This window comes from Chinchilla lanigera, unplaced genomic scaffold, assembly GCF_000276665.1.
Source record: "Chinchilla lanigera isolate Chin_1 unplaced genomic scaffold, ChiLan1.0 scaffold00038, whole genome shotgun sequence".
Lineage (NCBI taxonomy): Eukaryota > Metazoa > Chordata > Mammalia > Rodentia > Chinchillidae > Chinchilla > Chinchilla lanigera.
The window spans coordinates 14,958,410-14,976,958 of NW_004955439.1; the positions used below are offsets into that span (position 1 = coordinate 14,958,410).

The 18,549-nt window shown below is 43.3% G+C and overlaps 2 protein-coding genes across 2 annotated transcripts; both read left to right on the top strand.

Annotated features, from left to right (window-relative positions):
* Positions 1–2,367: 2,367 nt before the first annotated feature.
* LOC106149180 lies at positions 2,368–7,555 on the top strand. The gene is made up of 5 exons (XM_013517305.1): positions 2,368–2,426; positions 3,811–3,947; positions 4,312–4,485; positions 5,359–5,544; positions 7,395–7,555. Exons 1-5 carry the CDS (start codon positions 2,368–2,370, stop codon positions 7,553–7,555), a joined length of 717 nt encoding a protein of 238 aa, XP_013372759.1.
* An 8,415-nt stretch (positions 7,556–15,970) lies between these two features.
* On the top strand, positions 15,971–16,183 carry LOC102024281 (dolichyl-diphosphooligosaccharide--protein glycosyltransferase subunit 4-like). The gene has a single exon (XM_005390647.2). The coding sequence runs from the start codon at positions 15,971–15,973 to the stop codon at positions 16,082–16,084; it is 114 nt and encodes a 37-aa protein (XP_005390704.1). The 3' UTR covers positions 16,085–16,183.
* The last annotated feature ends 2,366 nt before the right edge of the window (positions 16,184–18,549 follow it).

An 18,549-nucleotide genomic window follows, 5' to 3' on the forward strand; every position in this document is an offset into this window, starting at 1 on the left:
ATGTTGTTTAATGTCATCTGTGATCTACTGGTTGTTCAAGAGGGTGGTTTTTTTTTTTGGTTTTTTTTTTTTTTTTTTTTTTTTTTTTTTTTTTTTGGTTTTTCTCCGGTACCAGGAACCAAACTCACGACCTTGCGCTTGCCAGGCAGGCGCTTTTTGCCGCTGAGCTAAATCCCCAGCCCCAAGAGGGTGTTATTTAATTTCCATGTGTTTATGGAGTTTTTGCAGATTCTCTTGCCATTAATGTCCAATTTCATTGCACTAAGGTCAGATACCATGCATGGGAAAATTTCAATTTCTTTGTACTTACTTAAGCATGTTCTGTGGCTAGTATATGGTCTATCTTAGAGAACATTCCATGTGCGGTTGAGAAGTATGTGTATTCTGATGTTGTTGGGTGAAGCACTCTGTAAATGTCTATTAAGTTCATTTGTTTAAAAGTTTGGTTCAGTTTTACTATTTCATTGTTGATTTATTTGTTTAGTTGATCTATCTTTTTGTGACAATGGGGTAGTAAGTTCCCCCATTATAACTGTGGTATGTCTTGTTTGATTTTTCATATCTATTAATATTTGTCTTATACAGTTGGGTGCTCCTGTATTTGGTGCATATATATTTATGATTGTTATCTCTATCTCTTTTCCCCTTTTTCCCCTAACAAGTATGTAGTGACCTTCTTTATCTCATTTGGTCATTCTTGACGTGAAGTTCACATTGTCTGAAAACAGAATGGCTACACCTGCTTTTTTCTGGGTTCCTGTTGCATGGAGTATTGCTTTCCATCCTTTCACTTTCAGTCTATGAGTTTTTTTAGTTAAATGTGTTTCTTGTATACTGCATGTGGTTGGATCTTGTTTCTTGATATGTTCTGCCAATCTATTTCTTTTGATTGGTGAATTTAGGCCATTTACATTGATGGTTATAACTGATACATATTGGCTTATCATTTTCAAGTTATTTTCCTGCTGTTGGTTCCATGCTTTTTTCCTCTGTGTAATTGCTTGCCTTGCCTGTTGGTTTCTTTCTATTTTTGCTCTTGGAAGTGTGGTCATTTTTATTTCTGTTTAGAATATATTTTAGTAGTCTTTATAGGGTTGGTTTGGTGCTCATAAATTTCTTCATTTGTTCTTTGTCATGGAATTATCTTACTTTTCCATTAATTTTGAAAGACAGTTTTGCAGGGTACATCAGTCTGGGTTGGAAGTTGCTTTTTTCAGGACGTGAAATATTTCTTTCTAACTCTTCCTGACTTCAGGGTCTGTGCTATGCTGAGAGGTCTGCTGTGATTCTGATGGGCTTTCCTTTATAGGTAATCTGTTTCTTTCCTCTAATAGCTTTGATATTCTGCTCTTGTACTGAATTTCTAGAATCTTTATTATTATATGACTGGGTGTGGATTCACTTGGATTATGGTTAATTTTATTTCAATATTCCTCACTTATCCTTGTATCAGATTCTTTTCTCTTGCTTGGGAAATTCTTTGGTATTACTTCTGCAGATTTCTTTTATTTAAAGAAAATAAAAATTAAAAAACATTAAAAATGATACAGAATTTCAAAACAAGATGATAGGAAATCAATAGTGATTGTTGTATTGCATATTGTTATCTTCAAAGTAGTTGTTCAGATTACCAGATATAAGCATGCAAAATTGGTGAAAAAATGTAAAAAAAGTAAGCATTAACTGTTCCTTTCAATAAACCAACAGAAATTAGTAGTACAATTATCTTAACTATCTTGTGTATATATTTTTGTTTGTTTGTTTGTTTGTTTCTTCCTTTCTTTCTTTTCTCCTTTCTCTCACCCCAGTTGTTCCTTTTTGGGGGGCAGTTCCCTTTCACAATATCTATTGTACCTTTTGGACTTTGTTTACTCTTTCAATTTCTTACACTAGGGAGACAATATGATGTTTACACATGTGGGTCTGATTTATTTCACTTATGAGTATGGTCTCTAGTTGCATGCCTCTCTAGGCAAGGTTTGTTCTGTAGGATGTCTTCTGTGTGTAAGAATTCCATGTTTTGTATGGTGAGAATTGTTAAGAATTGTGCTCATTTCGGTTTTGTGTACTATACGTATTTTCAGAAAAGTGAAACCCTTATTCAAGCAAAAACTAGCTGAAGCTGTTCAGAGAGAAATCGTTGCATCAGGTCTCTGCATTAAAGCCTGAGGCCTTACTTTCTGAGGGATATGACTACAGGATCCACTGTTCGATGGGCTTCTGAAGCACTCGGAAAACACATGAAGCTAGAGAAAGATTTCCAGTCCTCCTTTGGTTGGTTTACCTAACTTTCTACCGTCTAGAATATTTTATCACCTAAGTACATGGAATGAATTTAACTGGCCAAGTTGTAGTCCCTTGGACAGCATGCTGGTCACCACTGATGTTTTCACTGCTGAGGTGGATAAAGAATGGAAGACAGTGGGGTATGGTTTAATGGGGTGTGGCAACTTGAAAAGTATCTTGTAGTCTGTAGTCAGGCAGAAAATGCTCCAAGTCATGACTATGGCTCCTAGAATCAAGAGAGAGTGATTCTTCATGCAATTACATCTGTAAAACATCCTCAGACTGGCTGAGTCCCACAGCTGAGTCTCTAGGACCTCCAGAGCTTTAGTACCAAAGGCAAAGCACTCCACATGGGAGCAATAACAGTTCCACTAACGCCACTCAAGGTGCCTGCGAGACTCCTTGGGCTCTTCAGCAAGCACTCCACATGGAATAACTAGGCTTCAGGAATTGCCCCTGGCTATCAATGAAAAAATGAGTAGAAATGGAGAGTCTCATGTGGCACTACCATGTGCAGTGGGAAAGTTGAGTGGAAGATTATTATAGACTTACTAATATAGGCTGAATTTTGTCACCCCAAAAATGTTGATGTCTTTGCCTCCAGCACCTGTGAATGATTTTATTTGGAAATGAGGTCTGCGTAGGTGATGAATAAATATGCCGTCATCTGTGGAGGTCGTAATCCAATGTGCCTGGCATCCTTAGGAGAAGGGGATTGGACACAGATGTGCATGCAGAGGAAAGATCGTATCAAGATACCGGTGGAAGTTGGTCATCGATATGCCTAGGGGAGAGGCCTGGAATAAATCCTTCTTTCATGGCCTTAAGTGGGACTAACTTATCTTGATCTTAGAGGTCACCTCTAGAGTTATGAGACAAGAAATTTCTATTGTTTAAGCCACTCATTCTGTGGTATGTTGCAATAGCAGCCCAGAAAACAGCACACTTCATTGTCTTGGTTATTAGAGTTGCTGTAATAAAATAGCATACCTATAAACATAGTTTATGAACAACAGACATTTATTTCTCAGAGTGTTGCAGACTGGAAAATCCAAGATCAAGGTATCAGTAGAGTCCACCTAGTACAGACTGCTTTCTGCTTCAAAGACAGTGCCTCTTCCCTGTGTCCGCACATGGTAGAAGAGGAGAGATTTCTATGTCCCTATTAAAAGAGCACTAATCCCATTCATGAGGTTCCATTCCCTTGAACAAACTAATCACTGCCCAAAACCCCTACCTTCTAATGACATTGCCTTGTCGGGGGTGATCATTCAACATGTGAATTAAGTGGACAGACATTCAGCAAACAGCCAGATTCACTGTCTGGCACCTGAGTGCCTCTCCCCTCCCCTTCTCTCTGCTCTGCACCCGTGGCTCCCTCCTTTCCTTTTCTTACTGCCCTGCACCTGTAAACCCCTCCCCAACTCTTCTCTCTGCCCTTCAGCTAATTCAAACAATCTCCCTATTGTCCAGCATCAGGTCCCTCCCTGGGAAACAGTACACATCTGTGATTTCTCCTTGAAGATGTGGGACAGCAACTGGAATACATTCTGACGTGGATGAGGACAGCCTGTTGCCTTCTGCTAGGCTCTGGATGTGTCGCCAAAAACTCATGTGTTGGAAACTTCATCCCCAAAGTGGTATATTAATGGTATTTGGAGGTGAGGCCTTTGGGAAGTAGTTAAGACTAGATGCAGCCTGACATTTAGAGGCATAGTAACATTTTATAAGCAGAGACAGCTGAGCTAACACACTTACCCCATGCTGTGAGATATCCCCTGCCACACTGAGAAGTAGCAGATGCCAAGGGGATGCTGCACCATGCTCTTCCAGCATCTTTGTCCTCTCATCAGTTTACTGATCACTACTTCTCACAAGGGTGTGAGGGGTAAAGGGGCACCTGGCAAAGGCTGAGTTGAGAGAGCTTGCACACTTCCTGCTCTGCCCTAGTTCCTCTACCCCTCCTGGGCCTCTTTGGTTCCAGAATCAAGGCTCTGCCCTTCTTCAGCCTTAATTCTCTTTCAGCAGCAGACATTGTCACACTGTCTAGGAAGTGTTTTTCATGCAAGGAAGATGTGAGGGACCTGACACAAGGCCACCAGCCCTACTTCACAGCTGTATACCAACACCTCTGTTTAAACCTGGAATGGCTAGGAGACCGTGAATCCAGAAAAAATAACAGGAAGAACATGGGAAATGGTGAGTTCAGTGAGATGCAGCACATCTGGAAGAAGGCTCCATGATAACTCACAGGAGAGTAGTTATTGACCAGCCCGATGATGTATAACTGATCAGCCATCGACCAAAACACTGTGCCCCAGAAGCTAATGGTATAAAAGGAGCCATTTTTCATTTATCATAAGCCCTGGATCACTAGGCCAATCTACTTTGCTGCCCTGTCCTGTAGGTTGGCTAGGCCACTGGCCTTAAGTGCCTTGGTTAGGAGGTCAATCAAAGGGAGCCCAGACATATTCTTACAGTAGAAATGAGTCAGACAAGGCCTCTAGAACCACTGGCAGCACACTTTCACATCTGCCCTACTTTATTAGCCAAATGGTCATGAGACCAAACCAGTCAGAGGGTAAGGATGGGCTCCACCAAATCACTTTGCAGAAGTCATCTGTTAGGGGCAGGAGAATGGGAACAGTTAATCGACCCCATCCCACCCCTTAGGACTCCTGCTGTAGGGCAGGCATTTGTCACTGGGTGCCTGAGTGTTGGGCCAGTGCACATTGTCCCATATCACTAGGTACTGTGCACTGGACCGGCATGTGTTATCCTGCTGGATCCCTACTATTGTCCTTATTTACTGATAAAGAAATAGTAAACTGAGGGGATTTTGATAATTTTTCCCTAGCCTCACAAAAAAGAGATTAGGAATTGTACACAGTATGAATATTCCTTCCAGGAAGGTATAAAATTTCCCTTTCATTGTTATAAACTTAACAATTACCTTTATACTTTTAAATCTTCTGAGAATGTGTACTATTGATGAAAAAAATTCATAGAAGCCAAGAAAACATACATCTTCTTTACTGTGCATGTTTTCCTTCACACCTACTGTTCCTTCAGAGCACACATTGTGGATTCCCTTCATACCCCTCAAGCCTGGAGGAACTAGATTGAGCAGCCAGCCATCCAGCCTCAGCCACAGTATCTTGGAGTCCAAGACTGAGATGCTGAAGCCTACTGCCAGGGGCTCTATGTACCAGGAAATATCATACCACAGAGGAGTGGGCACTGGAGGCCCAGGGACTGGTATGTAAGTGCCCTGTTCCTGCTCCCTTTGCATGCTCCCCATAGCTAGCTTCCTGGGAAAACCACTGGGGCTTTGTGGGACAGCGCTTCTCCATCAGAGTCTACTGTTCCCGATTCTGTTCTCACTCATGGCTTTGCCAGGTCCTGTTACCACTTCAGATAAAGTCCCCATGTTCCATCCATGCAGGAGCTGCCTTCCACCAATGCTTGAATCAGAATTTAGGACTCATGAACATTGTATGTTGCATCCTAGGATAAGCATTTGTTTTATTTTTCTAATACATATATTTATTTTCAATACTTGCCAAAATGTTCTGCAATTAAATAATTTATTTTGTGAAATACACAATTATGAGACTGCCAATGGGTCCTGGCAGAGTGAACAAGACAGCCATTTGAAAGTAAAGCTTCTGGTTCTTGTTCACAAACCAAAACTGGTCAAGAAATTTATCTATTCAGAAAGAACAAAATAGGCCCAGTTTTCACTTCCCACAGTGAAGCAAAGCAGTATTGAATAAGAACAATGAGTACTGATATTTAAGTTGTGCAGATTTGGGAATGTGCCACCACATGCAAGGAACCTGGAGAGTCGGTGAATATGAACAATCAAGACTTTCTTGTTGCAATCTTCATGTCAATTACTTCCTTTAACATATGTTAAGATGGCATCAGTTATGAGCTTTGGGTTGACATAATTATCATTTAAAAGCAAAGTTTTAACAATTGGAATGAAAAGGCTGAATCTTTCATGTACTCCTTTTCCACCTCTCCCAAGAAAACATGCCAGTGTGAATTCTTAGTTAACTCTGAATAAGCTTCACATAGTCAATATAATTTCTGTCAGTCAGCTTTCCATTGCTATGACCAAATAACTGAGGAAAACAACTTAGAAGAGGAACGGTTTATTTGGCTCATAGTTTTAGCGGTTTCAGTGCACAGCTACTAGTGCCATTGGTTTTAGGCATTGCTGAGGCAGAAACATCACGGCAGAAGGGACTGTCAGAAGGAAGCTATGCACCTCATGAAAGGAGTGGGGTGGCCAGGGGAAAATTCTAGACCCCAAGGTCACACATTCATGACTCATCATTTCCTAAGTCTCCATCAGTTCCCAACAATGCCACCGAATTACGAATCCATCATGAGTTAACCCACTGATGATTACAGCACCCTCACGATTCAATCACTTTCTCAAAGCCCCGTTCTTAAACATATGAGACTTTCAGGAGCCCGTTAGCTCCAAACCCAGACAACTCCCATGGAAATCCTATTATTTCTCAGGATTTTTAAGAGGATCATACAAATTTATTTCTTAAAAATTCCAGATGATTTCCCAATGTCAGGAGAGTTTTATTTCTTGCACATACCTTCTACAACTACATTCAGTTATAATTGTTCAAAATGACATAGAGGGTTTAAATTTCTGAGCACTTCTCACATAAGGTATTCAAATGGGAGCTTCAGTGGGCAAATTTTTCAGTGTTTTGCCTGTTTGTGTTTGTGTCCCAAAAAAGCATGTAGTTAAATAAAATAAAAAAGAAAGAGATAAAGACAGAGGAAGAATGAAAGAAAGAAAGAAAGAAAGAAAGAAAGAAAGAAAGAAAGAAAGAAAGAAAGAAAGAAAGAAAGAGAAAAAAGATTAAAGGAAAGAAAAGTAGATCTAGGACCCAAATATTTGATGTGAAAAGTACAAGTGATAAAAATAATAATTTCACTGTCTGCAACACTGAACCAATGGACAAATTTCTCTGATTTCTTATATTCTACAAAACAGCTTCCTTCAAATCTACTTTCTACTTCTGTACTTTACTGATGGCTTTTCCTATTTTTGTTATCACTGTCATGTTTTACAGCTCCACAGAGGCCGGAAAAAAATAAAACTGTCTGTGGCCAATGTACACTTCCAAGTCTCAAGGTGATGGCAGTAATGATTAATCCATCTGCTAAAGCAGCAGGAATTGATATTGTGCAACTGGCCTTGTCACCCAACCCTATTTCCTCCAAATGCCTCTAATTAAATCCTGTCCCATTGAAGTCCTTCTTGATGACAGCCTCCTGTTCATTCAGTCTCCTTACTCTCCTTCAAAATTACCAGTTTGTCCATTTATCCTTGGTCTCAAGAGACCCAGTGCCACTAGTTTCTTTCCTGCTTGGTCAGCCACATGGACACAAGGGCACAGAATTAAAACAGCACATCCCCATACTGTGCGGCAAGGCTCTGGCTGGAAAGATTTGGGCCTGAGAGTCCTTGTACAGCTTGAAAGTCATCTCCAAGTGCTCTGCTCATCCTACCCATTGGGACAACAATGCCACTTTTTTTAGCAGGAGGATGGGGCCACACCCAGAAAACAGAGCACCGAGCAGGAGACTTGGGCCACATGAAGACCTATGAAGCAGACACCACCTAGCCTGGATAGCATAATTCTACTACTTTCCACATGAGAAAAGTCAAGTTCAGCTTGTTTTAAGTCTCTGTTGCTTTAGATTTTCTATTTTTCATGGAACAGCACAGTGTTAACAGATACTACTAGTAATGAAGGTAGAAGTTGGCTTGACACTGCTACAATGGGTTCTGGGGCGGGGGGGAATTGACCATGAGTTAAACAGCATCAATGACCAGGGTTAGTATTCTAAGAGCACCACTGACCACTGCACACAGGGAGACATATCCACATGCAGGCCACTTTTCTCATGTGGAAAGTAGTAGAATGCCTGGGGTCTGGGTGAGCATGGAAAATACTCAGTGAAGTTTGTACCTGGAGGTGAACTAGAAACACTGATGTTTAATGTGAGCTTTTATCAAGGTATCAAGCTGGAGAACAAGGTGCACTTCCACCATTAAGATGGTGCCTTCAAGTTTTTACAACAATGAAGCAATCCAGTCCCCCTTGTCTCCATTCCCTCACCCCTCACCTGAACACACCTGGCCTTGAGTAACAAGTAGAAGCTGGGATCTTAAGGGAGTGGACTGGGGAGAAGGGAGTTTCTGTCCTGTACACTATAGTGCAATATTTAAAAAGATGAAATTCCTGTGCATCTTTTTGCCCTGTCAGAATATCCTTAGGTCACAATGATCCCCGAAAACATCTTTTAAAAGTCCCACATATAACAATGATAATGTCTCATGCCACCTGAGTAAGGGGTCACCATCAGACCCAAAGCCCTCCTAAAGCCACAGGTCAGGAGACAGACAACAGGTGGCCTGAGTCTCCTCACTTTGGTCAAATCCACAAGTAAGGAGCCTGCAGGGCTAGGGACACCCTGGACAGATCTGGTGAGAGTATGCATGTGTCAGTCATGGAAGAAGGAAGAAGCAAAGAGAAGTACAGGGCATGTGTATTCTGGGGGAGAACTAAAGACTATCAGCTGGACCTGAAAAGATAGGGATCAGGTCTGTCACCCTCAGCAATGTTGGGCAGGTGTGATGGGGCCACCTGAGGTTGAGTACCATGGCACACGTGACTCTGTCTGACCTGCTGGAACTGCACCAGGAAGGAGGGAAAAGTTACCCAAAGCACTGTGAAGGCTGTCAAGCAATAGAGCAGTCTCAGAAAAAGGCTTCAAGGTGAGCTTGGTGGAGTAGAAGTTCACCACCATAGCAGAGGGGAAAGAATGTTTCAGGCTCTCAGGAACTATAGGCATGCAGTGCTGAGCTGAAGGCATCTGTGGACAATGGGGGCCCCACAGGAAGACATGTATTAGAATAGCTGTCCCATGGCCGCCAAGGTACCCATAAACACTGAGGTTTGAGAACCATGGGGCTACCAGGAGATCAAGCACCAAGTAAAGCAAGACTACCTGTCCTCCACACATGAGGGATGTATCACATTCAGAGATGTGATTTGAAAAAACAGTGAATATTTAAATTTTTAAAATGTATTATACTAAAGGACACATAGTCATTAGTCTCCCCCAAAATGCTACCCAAAGCTTGAAGCATCCCATTGTTTTTGCCATTTTCTGAAGTAGTTGTGGAAGTCCTCTTTCATGTCTTTAGTTGCACTGTCGTGGCTGCCTCTGTGTCCTGAATCAACTTAAAATATTTACTTTCCATGGTCATTTTGACTTTGAGGAAGACGTAGAAGTCACATGGTGCCAGATCTGGTGAATAAGGTAAATGAGAATGCACCATGATGTTTTTACAAGCCTGCCCTTCTGCTGGATGGACTGGCAACAGCATTCATCATAACTTGGATCATATCTCACACAGACACCCAAGAAAGGCTACTTCCAGAATTGCTTCTGAAAGTGGCATGAATGATGGAATAAGTGTCTTCAAAGTGAGGTGGAACGTTAAGAGAAGGATTAATGGCAATGTCTTATTAATGGTAATAAGCTTTTAAAATTTAAACATTCACAGTATATTTTAATCATACCTCATATGAGAGAAATAAAATAGAAAGTATGAGGGAAGGTATTGCACTGTACCAAAGTTTCAAATGACTTTTTTTTTACTTCAGAGGGCTACTTGGACTCCCCTTGACTTCAGCATTTCCTGGCGATCTCTCTTTTCCTCTATGTGTGTATGAGATTTTTGTGAGGCTGGCAGACAGGGCATGGGCCTCATATTGGCAGGGACTGGGCATCCACAGAGCTGGAGATCATGAATGTTCTGTGTTCCAAACAGAAAGTGATGACTTAATACCTGGGCTATTCTAGAATACATATGATAACTGTCTCTGGGTACTTAGACAGGACACAGAGTGATAAGGGAGTCAACTTGGGTCAATGCACGGGTGCATCAGGCACACCTGGCCAGCAGCAAGTCCTCATTTCCACCAGCACATCCTGATTCTGTCTGAGCCTTTCACAGATTCCTTTTAAAACCAACTGATAAAATGGTGAAATGTGGGTTGAGTGACTCTATTCATTAGGCAGACTCTTTGCTGACTAGACTGCTTTGAAAAACAAAGAATGGTGAATAATTTTTCCAGATGAAAGAAGTTGTCAGTAGGAGGCTGTGGGTCTTGTGCAGTTCAGAATTATCAATGACTTGAATGAAACAGGGAAACATGTGCATCCAACTTCCCCAGTCACAAGATCTTCAGTTCTATGACACTGTATGTAGCAGGCAAGAGTATTAGTCCCTGTGGCTGGAATTATTCTGAAGTAAACATAGTGAGACACAGAGATGAGACATTACAAACGTATAGGCTAGACAGACCCTGTCTAGAATGATTCTGTCCAGTAAAGAGATAACGTGAGCTACATATGTAAACTTAAGTTCTAGAAGCCATGTTTTAAAAGTAAAAAGAAACTGGAGTAGTTAATTTGCCAAATTTTTAAATTTTAATTCAAAATTTTAAAATGTAATTTCATCATGGAAGCAATATAGAAATAAGCAATATTTTATTTTTTAATTAAAAATCAAAATCAGTTACAGATGTTACATGTACAGCATCTCAATTCAGATGACCACACCTGGACTGCTCCTCCCTAACACACTGGGAAGTTCGGGCTGAGAAACTGATACATGTATATCATGGATCACAAGTTGACATAAACTGTTGAATAATACAGTCCTGGTCAGTGCTGGTAACTGATTTGCCAATTATCCACTGCCAAAATAACACTGCGTAAGAAACATCCCCGACGCTTCAGTGCTTCCAGTTCAGAAACTGTGTACATCTACGCATGAGGCCACACTCAGCCAACGTGACTGACTATTCATGTACCGGTGTTCAGTCAACAGGGGAGCAGGTGCTGGCTGGTTGGGAGCACCCTCGGGGACAACTGACCTTCCCCATGGCTCTTCATGCGCATGCACCCTGGGCATGCCTGCTCCTGGGGTGGAGGCTTCTTACAGAGATTGCTCAGGAAGGACCCAGAACCAACACCCTATCACTTTTTCCAGGCTCCATGACAAAGTAAGTCTCAAGCCAAGGTGCATTCATGGAGTGGGAAGCAGATGCGGCCTCTGATGGGGAGATCTACAAGATTCCTCCCAGAACCAGGGTGCAGGAGCCAACTCCTGCCATCAGTGCCAGTGGTCCACTTCTCGTAGGGCTTCAGATGTGCAAAGCGATAGTCAATCTGTCAATCTCCTCCTTAATCAAAAAACAGATTCTAGGCCTGATGATGTGAGCTGCTCTTAAGAGTCTGAATGGTTCAGCCATTGGGGCCATGCTCACTCTAAAGGACTATAGGAATGTGTGTATTTAGTCCCCAGATGAGAAACTCAGGGGACAGCATAGATGCCTCAAATTGTGAAGAGCCGTCATGTGGAAAAAAGAGCTTTGGTCTCAGTTCCCCTAAAGTTCTCTGTGGGTTCCTGTAGGCCAGGAACTATGCTAGATGGTGAGACAAACATAGAAGGAGTGGAGTTCCTACAGACAGCAGTTCATTCAAGAACTGTCTAACAAGCAGGACAGAGCCTCACCACCAGTAATCACCTGCCACCATCAAGTGCGGAAACTGAGCATACCACTTGGGCAGAGGCAGGAGGCAATGTCTTCATGGCTGCTCCTCCCAGAGCTGCCTTCCAGTGCCCTGGGTACTCTCGGTGCTCAGTGCGGGCCTTGTTGTTGTGCAGAAGCATCCTACGGCACTTTAGGTAACATGTCGAGACTAAGCAAAGCCATGAGAACTCATCTTAAAATCATCCCCAGTTTCTAGGTGCTTAGTACCTTGCTGCTTTCCGCTAAAGGGTGGAAAAGCACAGCACAGTTTTAAAATCACATGAGGCAACTGGATAGACTGGAAGTGAAAGAGACTGTGGGTGCTGATCTGTTCAGGTCAAAAGTCCCCAGTGCTGTCTAACCACAAGCCCCAAGAGAGCGCACAGCATTTTCAATCCCTGGCAAATGCATTGTTCCCCAGCCACTGATTAAGTTTTTCTTTTACACTTTCTGTGCAGTGTGTATTGTCACTTACACTCTTACATCAAATCTCTAGTGGGACCAGAATTAGAATCCAGAATTCGTGGGTGTTCGGTTTTTGCAAGAGCACCGCACTGAATTGTCTCTGCTTGCTCACACATAGGAGATACACATGGGGCCTCCAGGGACTCACAGTGGACACTGTGTGAAGACGTGGAGATAACGGTAAGCATGCAAGAAGCACACTCCTTGAGAAACTGTCCACAGCAGATGCTGAGTTCCATCTGCCCCTGTCGAGGCAGTAAGAGGCATGAGACAGGTGTCAGCTCCTGAAAGAGGTGTATATGCAGAACAATAGGCCATAGCAGAAAGTGTAGCTCAACCTTTTGTAGGTAGCTGGACCAGAGTTGCCCTCTGCAACTCTGAGTTTGCAGAATATTGAAGCACAAGGAAGAGGACAGGTCTGTGTACGCTGGGGCTGGGATAGCTGTGGGAAGATAAATGGCTTTGCCTCTGCATTCTTTAGCAGGGTGGCCTCCAGTGAGGTCCACCAGTTAAAGCCATGAGGGGGAGTAGGGAGAAGATAGGAACCCAAGGGCATTAGGGGGAATTGGGCTGGTTTTAGCCCAGTATGAAACTATCAGGGAGCCTCCTCTCTCCCCCGACAGCCCCGTGCTCTCCAGGAGTGACACTGAGTCCAGCCTGTGCATGCACAGGGTGTACCCTTGACGCAAGGTGAAGGCAACTTCCTGCGGAAAACCCCTCTGGTCTGTACACGGCTCTAGACTACTATAAGGTCATCACTCACGGTCCCTCCCACAATACCTGTCCTCATGGCAAAGTAACAGTGGAAAATCCCGCCCGCCCTGTCCTCCACAGTAAAGCTAGGGGAAGGATCACAGTCTCTATCAGTGACATCTCCGGCAGTGAGATGAGGCCCTCAAGGCCATATGTCACAAGACTGCTGAGAATATGGGAGAATGGTCATGAGTAGGCCAGAAGACAGGGACAGGGAAAGAACTGAGCATCTGCTAGCCTGGGCAGAAAGTGATCAGGAAATTATGCCTAATGCTGAAAGACATGCCAGGGCGGGCAGGTAATTGTTACTGCTCTCTAGGGGAAAGACACTGACAGATCACATCTACCAGTTTCTAGGGGGTAAACTGCCCCATTCTGTGGCCAGGGTCAAGCTCCAGCATGATATCACTGAAGCAGGACTGAGAAGTGATGCATAGCAGCCAGTGGTTCCAGCTGTCTGCTTACAAGTTCCCAACCAGAAGATAGAAGACAGCATGTGTGGGAGAAGCTACACATAAGGGCGCATTCCATGGGTGCTAGCATGCTAATCGTAGGGGAAACAGCTCACAGGCAGTGACATAAAATAGAAAAGCTGCTGCTTGGAACAAGAGGGTCCAGAGTAGACAGAAAAGGACCCCAGAAAGCTTAGGGGCAACAGAATGCTCTATATTTTGGTTGTGGCTGTGGTTCCACTGGTATATATTTGTCAAAATTCATTGAAATATCCCTGGAAACAAACGCATTTTCTTGTATGTGTAATCTCAATAAAGTTGATATTAAAATATATGACATCCCTTGAAAGCCCGTAAAGATATCATTGGGTTGGTTTTTGTACCAAGGACAAAGGTGGGAATGAGAGTTCATGACCACCAATCTGCCACAAAGCCTCACCTAAATAGCTGCAGGTGCTGTCAGAGTGACTTTGGAAGCCTTTTTCTCTTTTCTCTTGTTTTCTTTTCTCTTCTCTTCTCTTCTTTCTTTTCTTTTCTTTTTTTCTTTTCTTTTCCTTTTCTTTTATGTCCTTTCCTTTTCCTTTTTTCTTCTTTCTTTCTTCTTTTTCTTGGCTACTTTCATGGTTGCTGTCTTCCCATTTCACTGCATGATGGAAAAAGTAATTTGCTAAGCTGCCCTACTGAGCCTTCTCCCCTGCCTGGCCCTGAGCATCAGCAAGCCCAGCTGGCCCTATATGTCCTATCAGACCAGTGCTTCTGATGCCAGATACAGTATGGTCCAGCTCAGCTTTCTTAACAAAGTACCTCAAAAAGGTGGAGCAAGGAGGAGGGGTGCATTATGCAGCAGAAGTATATTTTCTCACAGGTCAAGAGGCCAGAAGTCCAAAATCTGTATGCCAGGAGGGATGGCTGTCATGTAGGCTGAGGGAGATACCAGCCGTCTCTCCCAGCCCCAGGTCTCTTTGTTCTTGGTGTCCCTCACTTGCAGATGTGTGGCTCCAGTCCCTGTCTCCATCTGCACTTAACCTATCCTGTCTCTTGGTGACTTTTCTTCTTGAGATTCACCCTACATTCATGACTATTTCACCCTGAGATTCGCATCTGCAAAGAGGGCATATTCTGAGGTTCCTGGTGGACATGCATTTTGGGGATCTATAGTCCATAGCCTTCTCTGGAACTCCTGGAGCACTCAAAAGAATCTCAAATATGGAAACTCACTCCCTTTCCCTGACATAGGTCTGCTCTTCCTTGGGAACTGCAGCAGACAGTTTCCCTAGCTGCTCTAGCCACAAACCTTGTTGGTGTCTCTGAATATCCATTTCTCACATCAGATATATAGCAGGTCTCTGCTTTCTGTGCAGCATTTCACAACTATCCAGTGTCCCAAATCCAGTACGTTTTCTCTGCTTCCTACTAGTAACTCTCTGGACCATTGCTCTCACCTGCTAGGTGGTCTCGCTGCCTCACCTTCTGACCTCCACCCACAGAGGGCTGAGATTTCTAACACTATTCAGATGACATCTGTAGTCTGTCCTCAGCCCTTCAGGACAACCCAAATCCCTCCAGATAAACTGTATATTCTCACTAAGACTTACAGGGTTCAGAGACCACTAGCTTCCCATAATGCCCCATCTTCTTGACTGGCTCTTTTCTTTACTGTTTACACCAGTCACCCTGGTGACTGTGCTATTCTTTGAACTTGCTGAGCCCACTCCTGAGGCAGGGCCTGGCTTGTTGCTGGTGCTTTCCCAAGAACACTAGGGTCACCCCTCACCTCCTTAGATTTCTCTGACCATCTTGTTGACAAGGGCTTCTGCTCCATTCCCAGGTCTTATCCTGATGTATTTGTTCCCAGTAACTATCCCTGCCCCATGTCTGTGTGCCCCAGGGTACAAGGTCCAGCAGAGAAAGAGGGGGCCTATTCTGCTCACTTCTCTCTCTCCTATGTTTGGAGCAGGGCCTAGTAAACTGCAAGTGCTCAAAAATATTCACTGAGGATGAATAAAAGAAGCAGTGATTGGCATGAAAACTGAAGTATGTGGGTGTTTAAAAACCTTATCTCATTTTTCTGCAATAATCTGTAGACCCGATCTTGTATCATCCTTTAGTTGATGCATAGATAGGGTGAGGCACAACAATCTGGGGCAAACCAATTTTGTGATTTGTCATCTAAAAAGGGGAAGAGGTTTTAACTTGAAAGAGACAAACAGTACACGTCCTTTTGCAGAGCACTTGGGCAATGCTTCCTTGGTGGCCAGGGAACTTCCTCTCCAATTTTACCTTACTGAAGACCATCTTGCCAAGTAAAACTTTTTAGTTTAACAAAATATACAAAGATGGTTCTGAGAGGAGCTGATCAGGATGATCACCTACATGCACCTCGCCATATTCGCCAACATGCTGGGCCTGTCGCTCTTCTTGTTTGTCGTTCTCTATCACTACGTGGCCATCAACAATCCCAAGAAACAGGAATGAAAATGGTGCTTTCTCCTCCCCAGGGTTCCAGGACGTAGTCTGAGGCCAGATGGAGGGTGTGAGGGACATTCACACTTCACTTCATCCCTTCTGCCCATCACAACACACAGAGCAACTACACCTGGAGTTTTCCAAACAGGTTTTATTTCCTCAAAGTCTTCTTAACCTTATGGAACAAGAAGCTGCCACTAAATAGGTCCCAGTATGAGGGCTGCTTTCTTTTCTACTCCCCAGTACAATATATATATGTAGGTATGTATGTGTGTGTGTATATATATATGTATGTGTATATATATATATAAGTGATGATCCTGGCTATTGGCAGATACACCTCAGGGAAATTAACAGTATCCATAGCAGACTTTGAACTTGCTATTACAGTTGAAATTCCCTCTCTGGGTACATTATCAAAGGGCACAAACCTAAGAAATGGAAATAGGTGAAAAACAGATGTTAAGCAGTATAATGACACAGTGGACAAGTGTCATTGGACAAAGTGACACAAAACTCAGTCAGGCTCTTCCTGAAACACAAAATGCTAAAGTTTAAAAGTCAAGAATAAAGACAGAAGAGCTGCATCAGTACTTGAATCTTGACTCTACTGGGTAATAACTGGGTGATTTGTGGGGACTGTTTAATGTCTCTAACCCTATTCCCTCATGTATGATGATGGGAACACAGTTACCTTAAAAGTACACACTAAACATATAGTACATTTTAAAACTTGAACAGTAGGAAGAAGAGAAGCAAGCAGGTCACCCACGTCATACTAAGACACTGATAACACAGATCTTATTCTATACTGCTCTAATTTGTTGGAAGATTGCTAGAAGAGCCCACTAAACCATTAGCCCCAGTTCCAGGTTGCAGCTGCTCACCTGAAGCTGATGATGCCTTTTGGGAGTCATCTCTTTGGAACAGGGGAAGGAAATTACTCATCCAGGCATAAGGTTTGTAGATACAACCTCCATGTAATGTACACAGTGCCTGATACATAGAAATCCCAAAATGTAGCAAGTGGGCTATGGAGGAATGGAAAACAAAGGAAAACCAAAACACCCTCCAAGAGTTGAGGTGGCTGAAAGGAACATAAGACCAATTCATGACGTCAAGTTCCTATTCTGGTTACTTGACCAAAGTCAAAAACATCTACTCCTGAGTGGAAGAAAGAAAAATCCATGCTCTGTTGTTACAGGGAAGAAAGGACACAAGTCCAGTTCTTACTTTCATCTGAGGTCCTCAAGGAAGCCACTGCCCACTCCATCCCTCCAGATAGAGGTGCTCAGCACAGGCACAGCACTGCAAGGGTCCTGGCCTTCACCCAGAATTGTGTGTTAGAATTCACCTCCTCCTTCCCACTTGTCTGCCCTTGGCTACTCCCTGTTCTTAAGGACCAACCTCAACACCAATGTCTTCTGCTGCCATCAAATTCACCCTAGACAACAGCATGGTCATTACAAGAACCTTGTCTACTCAACCTGGCACTGCAGAATATGCCACAATTATGGCTGAAGGCCAACCTGGGTCCCATAAAAGATTCTTCTGATGCATGGACTCTTTTTATAGGAAAGGATGAATGGGGTCCTATGGGGATCTCAAGTCTCCGATTCTAATCCATAGTGGATCACAGGGTTCTCATTCTAATCTACAGGGTACACCACAGTTCCCACTTTGATCAGCAGGACAGCCCAGGGCTCCCACTCTGATACTTAGGACATTTCAGGACTCCCAATCCAATGTAACAAGGGGCCTGTAGAATCTGGTGTGGTTTACAACACTTGCTCTACAGTTTTGATGGTCCCCAAGTTCCTAAAGTTCAGGCCCTTGAATTTATCAGAACATCCAGTGCTTCCAGGGATTCATCATTCTGCGTGCTGACCACCCAGTCACACAACTTCTTGCTAAGAAAAGGCATTCACCAAGACTGGTATCTTACCAGGGCAAGCACTCAGTCTACCTCTTGAGTCTGACCCACCCTGAGGCAACTCAGCTGTTAACCAATGAAATTAGTGCCTCTTATTCTAGAGGGAGGGTAACATACCCTACTGCATGGAACCCTGCATCCACACCTCCTTCCTCTGTTTAATTCTCCAGGACAGTTCCCACAGTTGAGGTCAACTTCCTCCTAAAGAAGCAAAATCAGTGATGTGGATGCTTCTGGTTACACTCAGGAACATTGCCTCAAGATCTGCATTTTCAGCCTGAATTAGAGTGACAGGGGTAGAAAGCTCAAGTGTAATTTTATAACAAATTCTCTGGTGAAAGGTGGCTTTGGTTTGTTTAAGGCTGAGTGCTGGAGGTTTTTCCAGGACCCCACTCCCTGTTCTACCTCCACCATTCCCATGCACTCATGTTAGACAGAGGGCTCTCCACCACACTTGGCCTTTCGTCCAGAAACCACTACCATGGGCTGGGTGTAATATTCACGGTTAAGTTGGTGCTGCTGGAAGGAGGGATTTCTGCTG